The sequence below is a fragment of the Camelina sativa genome, chromosome 10, assembly GCF_000633955.1.
Source record: "Camelina sativa cultivar DH55 chromosome 10, Cs, whole genome shotgun sequence".
Lineage (NCBI taxonomy): Eukaryota > Viridiplantae > Streptophyta > Magnoliopsida > Brassicales > Brassicaceae > Camelina > Camelina sativa.
Genome location: NC_025694.1, coordinates 17,484,222 through 17,490,647, shown reverse-complemented (window position 1 = coordinate 17,490,647; position 6,426 = coordinate 17,484,222). Strand labels below are relative to the sequence as shown.

The 6,426-nt window shown below is 40.5% G+C and overlaps 1 protein-coding gene across 1 annotated transcript; it reads right to left on the bottom strand.

Annotated features, from left to right (window-relative positions):
• On the bottom strand, positions 451–1,299 carry LOC104720453. Its single transcript, XM_010438357.1, has one exon. The coding sequence runs from the start codon at positions 1,297–1,299 to the stop codon at positions 451–453; it is 849 nt and encodes a 282-aa protein (XP_010436659.1).

Here is a 6,426-nt window from a genome sequence, read left to right as displayed (position 1 = left end):
AGCCAAAATTTCCTACTCTTCTGTTGCCAATAAATCTCCTCATCCCGGTATGCCTCTTTCAATTTCCTCTCAATTCCCCGAATATCTTCCAGCGAAACCGAGTCGTCCATCTTCGCATCATGCAGAGCAATCTTCAAAGAAGAGATGAGTGATGGACCAGTAATGACATTATTTTTCCTCCACCAGGAAATCGAATTCCTACAGTTCCTTAATTTATCAACAAAACCCGGGATCCTAAAATTCCGGGTCCGATTCCATCCAGACTCAACCGCTCCAGCCAAGCCCTCCTTACCCATCCACCACTTATCAAACCGAAATTGTCTCTGACGTCTCCGGGTTGCCGTCAAGCAAGTTGCTAAAATTGGACTATGATCAGAACCAATCATCTCCAGATACTCTACTTTCGAATTGGGGTAGAGGGCGTGCCAGTCCTCATTACCCAAAGCCCGGTCAAGTCGACAACGANGCAAATAGAGCTTGTCTAACTTCCTTTTCCGAGATATCTCTAATGAGATCTCTGTTCATTCCTGCCGTAACAATTGGATCTATTGCCTGTAGCATTTCTGCAATACCTCCACCATCGGATTTCTTAAACAGCTCCTCAAAATATGATGTAGCTATATGTTCCATACCCAACGCTGACTCATCCCAAACGTTATTTGCACCAAATAAACCAATTATCCTATTCCGAACCCGTCTTTGTTTAGTAGATGCATGAAAATATGAAGTGTTTTTGTCCCCAACCCTGAGCCAAAATTTCCTACTCTTCTGTTGCCAATAAATCTCCTCATCCCGGTATGCCTCTTTCAATTTCCTCTCAATTCCCCGAATATCTTCCAGCGAAACCGAGTCGTCCATCTTCGCATCATGCAGAGCAGTCTTCAAAGAAGAGATGAGTGATGGACCAGTACTGACATTATTTTTCCTCCACCAGGAAATCGAATTCCTACAGTTCCTTAATTTATCAACAAAACCCGGGATCCTAAAATTCCGGGTCCGATTCCATCCAGACTCAACCGCTCCAGCCAAGCCCTCCTTACCCAACCACCGCTTATCAAACCGAAATTGTCTCTGACGTCTCCGGGTTGCCGTCAAGCAAGTTGCTAAAATTGGACTATGATCAAAACCAATCATCTCCAGATACTCTACTTTCGAATTGGGGTAGAGGGCGTGCCAGTCCTCATTACCCAAAGCCCGGTCAAGTCGACAACGAATCACTTGGTTGTTACACCGATTCCCACGCCAGGATAGTTGATCCCCATAACAAGGAAATTCTAGCATCCCGCAATCCTTAATCATTGAAATAAAAGGCTTGAAGGAAGAAACTGATCGCAGGGCACCACCCTGCTTCTCATGGTTACCAACTAGTTCATTAAAATCTCCAATAATAAACCAAGGATCAATACGAAAAGAACCAATATCCGTTAATTTGTCCCACACTTTTCCGCGGTATTGGGGAACCGGATCACCATAAACAAAAGATAAATATACCGATTGATGAGAAAAAAACAGCTTTTGTATCAATAATACGATCATTATGAAATAGAACAGAAAGATTTATTTCATCCTTATAAAATAAAACCAAACCCCCACTAGTCCCGCGGGGTTCAACAGAAAACAATTTATTATAACCAAATTTTGTTTGAAACTTTTTTAAATAAGAACAACATTTCTTAGTCTCTGATAAAAATAAAATATCTGGTCGATGCTTCCTCCATAAATCACCCAAATAATTCTCTGTCAGATCAACCCCAATGCCCTGACAGTTCCAACTTAAGACCTTCACGTTTTAGCCAGCGGTTTTGGGAGAGCCCCCATCCCTGTCTTTACTAGTCTTATACCAATGCCAGCAGGTTTGCCATCCACAGCCTTGTTCCCTTGTTTTCCCAACCCATTCTGTTTGTTACCTTCACCTGCAGGTTTAGATAAAGCTTTAGCTAGCAAACGTTTACTAGGGGAAGCTAAAATCGAACCATGCGACCTAATTTGTTTCTTAGGCAGAGAAGTATTCCTCTTCGCCCCCTCAATTCCCTTACGACAGATAGTAACTTCTTTCAAGGCAGCCTGAACTACATTCACATCCAAATCAAACTTTAAAGGTGATGAAGAAGTACTTTTCGGATCCTCCACATTGAGGGTTGCATCACCCGAACCCAAATCTCCCAAAACCCTAGTCTCCTTATCAAGCGCAATCTCACCCTCTTCTGTTTGGTTACCGTGTAATGTAACAACCTCCTCAAGAAGATCGTCATTCGGTTCATCAAACTCAGGATCAACCAAACCCGCATCAGTCCCATGAGGAGGAGAACTTTCCATGACGATACCCTGTTGAGTAGTTCCTTGATCAACCATGTCAGAATCAACACCAAGAACCCCTTGAGACTGCCTCTCTCTGAAGCTGCGTTTTGCCTTATACAACGGTTTCGGCCAAGCTTTCCCTTTCCCCTTACGGTTAAGGGGGAAAGAATTAGCCGGTCCCATGTATCCACCCTGACCCCGAAGAGTCTCCCGGTTATCTCCTGACCCACTCGCAACTGCACTATACGATCGTTTTTGATCCCTCCCTGGACCATGGTAACGAGACTGATGAAACAAACCAGAATTACCCGCCCCAGCAGAAAACTCAAAAGCTTGGAAATCCAAAGATCTCTTGACAACCTTTCTAGGCTTCTCCCAGCCACCATCATTGTGTACAACCCCTTGATTCCCCAACCCTTGTTGTCGCTGAACACCTCTCTTGTCAGATTGATGCTCAAACCCGTGACTCCCTCCAACTTTAATCAGCTCCGGACAAACCTTCTCATCGTGGGTAAGGCGAAGACAATTCCCACAATAGCCAGAGAGTTTCTCATACTCTAGAGTCACCACCACCTCATTGCCAGATTCAAACGGCACCAACAGGTTGAAAACAATAGGATTGAACCCATTTACCGTAACACATACACTCCCAGATTCTTCATCAATGTCTCGGATAATACCAACTTTCTTCCCAATTGCCTCCAAAGTAGCAACCTCCCACAGGTGCATCGGAATGCCAGTAACTCTCACCCAAAAGTTGATTGCAGAAGGGTAAGTAGAAGAAACAATGGGCTCCCACTTAACCAAAGAAAGCATCCAACTGTCAAAATGGTAAGGACCATTCTGAAGAACTCCTTGAAGATCCTCCACATCCGCAAAGTTAAACTGGAAAGTTCCTTGACCCAAATCAGCTCCCACCACTTTGTCTTCAAGCTTCCATATCTTGGGCATGGTGGATAGCAAAGACTCAATCCGCTGCACTCCAGGATTCATCAGTCTCCCTATGAGAGTGAGATCAAACTGTTGTATCCTCTGAGCCAAGACCGAGTTCGATATTTTGACAACCTCCGTACGCATCAGTGTACCTTTACCCTTCATAATCCCTGATTGAGACATCACAGAAATCACAAGCCTCAAGAACCAAGCTCTATCCGCTACTAACCACCACAAATCACCACCGAAAGAGAGAAGCAAGAGAAGAGGAAATGATAGACAGTAATGTCGAGAGAAAACTAGTTCCCAGATAAATACTTCGAAATCAAGCTTGATACGCGAATATAAAACCCGAGATACCCCAATCAACCAAAATCGACATCTAACTTCCGCAATCAGAGCCCAAACGACATCCAAATCGCGTATCAGCTGAAGATTAACTCCTGAAACCCCGAGATCTAACTCCAAATCTCCCATTGTCGTAAGCTCCGTTCTTAATACCAACATATCCCAACCAGAATCTGAAATTAAAAGAGAACCTTCAGATCCGATTCTACCACTATCCGCAAATCGAATCATGCTATCCAGCCGTACCAGATCACCGAATCCCAATCGAATCGCAACTCCATTAAAGGAGTGAAAATCCCGAACCGGATAAAATTTTGTTGCGGAAATCAGGATCAGATTTCCGGTCTGACCCCGACAAAAAGCCCTCACCGGAGAACGGGAAAGACCCTCTTTCCGTCTCCCAAACTCGCCGAAGCCCCTCATTCAAAAATCGCAACTGATCGCCAAAATCGCCATCCGTTTAATCCAATGTAATTTCTTATATATATATATATATATATATATTTATATATATGATTACATGGAAAAGTATATAACTCCCTCAAAATCCTAAGAACTTTATTCTTCTCGGATAGAAATGAGGAGAAAAAAAATTCATATGTAACTAGACATATCAAAAAAAAAATAACAACAATAAAAAAACACTAGAACTACTAGTCATGGATAAATAGAAATAGACAGTCTTGTTTAGGAACAAACGGAGAAATAACTATACGTGAGGAAAAATTACATTAAAAATATACATAGCTAAATATTTAATGATCTCAATAAAATTATTATAAAAATCTTAATATAGATGAAGTTGTGAGATAAAAGACCTATACCCTTAGGGTTAGACATAACTGTGATTGCACAATTTTTTTTCACACACTATATTGTGTAGAATTTACATTTTGTTAGTCTACAAAAACAAAACTAAATTAAAAACTCTTAAGGCTAGCGAAACGAACCAGAAAATCCATAAGAGAAACACAAATTCAAAGCCAATAATGGTAGGGAAATATTTCTCTTCTGAAAAATTAAAACTCTCTTGTGCAAAACAGTATGTTCAAGAACTTGGGTAGCATTTAAGATCATATAATCGGTTATATAAATTATAATATAATTTACAGTAGAAAATTATTTTAAAAGTATGTCTTTTTCATATTTTTTAAAGGTAAAGGAAATATTTACAAATCAACGCTTTTGATTGTTTGATATATAAGTCTATAACCAAATGGCTAAATTAAAGCTTAATAAATGTAATAAAAGAAATAACTGTATCTAAGTAAATGTCATGTTTAAAGACTATCATTCATATCTATAAATAGAGTAAGGATATTCAATCGGAGAATAAAACATAAACTAAAAGTTCTTTTTTTTTCCTTCACCAAAAAAGAAAAATCAATTTAAAAGTTTAAAAACATATAAAAATGGGAAAACTTAACATGTCTTTGGTGTTTCTTGTGGTGATCCTTGTTACAATGAGTGAACACATCCCATCATTTGCTGTAGAAGTAAGCGAACCAAAGTCACTGTGGAATCAATGTGTTCTCAAGATTACCGCAAAGTGTGCATTGGATATAATGGCTCAAGTTTTCATGAATGGAGTCGTCTCGGATGCTTGCTGCAAGGAGCTTGTGACAGAAGGAAAAGAATGTCATGATACACTTATCAAATATATTGCCGATAGACCTAGTTTGATTGCACGTGAAGCGCAATATTTCAAAAAAAGAGATGATTTGTGGGTTCATTGTGTTTCTGTTACCAAAACCTTATAGATGTCTTAATATTGTATGATTAAATATTTTAAGATAAGACATTTATTTAAATAAAATTATTTCTTTTCTCCTTTCTATAATTCTTTTAGGCTATGTAAACTCTATATATGGGTAAAACTTCGAATTATATCAATTTCATATATATATTGTAACACCCGCAAACCAATTAGAGTGTTTTGGGTAAGGGTGTTGATCGACACCAAGGAGGTGTCGGTCGACACCACTGATTTTCTGGTTCGACCAGATTGAGTTTTTAATCGATTTGGACCGGTTTGGTTTAGGGAAAACCATTAAACCGTGATATTTAAGTGGGAAAACGACCTAGGTCGTGTTTTGTTGTTGCCTAGCCGCTGAAAACAAAGAGAAAGAGGAGAAGGAAGAGTAAACTTGATTTTGGTGTTCAAAGCAGAAAGGAACAGAATCGTCAGGGTTTGGGAGAAGGAGGATCTGTATACTCAAATCGTTTTGAAAGGTATTGAGTTTTGGTAGGGTTGTAGCAAAGAGATTTTCGTACACTCTCCCTTTTACAGAAGTGAATTTGGGTTAATAATCTAGGAGATATCGGCAGTTTCGTGGGGCGTTTCTTCTCTGTCGCGGTTTGAGACCAGCGGGAGTTTCGGGATCGATTGCGGTTTCATCTGAGATCTGATCGTGGTGAAATTTTGTGGGAAGCTTCGTGACGTCTAGGAATCGCTTTTAACTGGAGGGATTTGATAGTTAACGGTTCATTTTCATTTTAGAAGGTGAGTGCATGACCATGGCTAATCTAACCCTTTGATTCCCTTGTTCTTGCTTGTTGTTGCTTGTTTGTGTGTTTTTTCTTGTTGTGATTGGTTGATACAGGTTCCTAAGGAGGTATAAGGCTTGGGCATTGAGTATTGGGCGTTTTGGAGGAGATTTGGGAGCGAGATTCGACTCTTGACTTCGCGCGGATCGCAGTTGCAGAGGGAGTGTCGATCGATACCACTTGGTGTCGGTCGACACCAGCAAATTGGGCATTGATCGACACTGTGGGGTAGTGTCGGTCGACACCATTGAGTCAGTGTTGGTCGACACTAGGCTGGTGTCGGTCGACACCTCCCTTCCA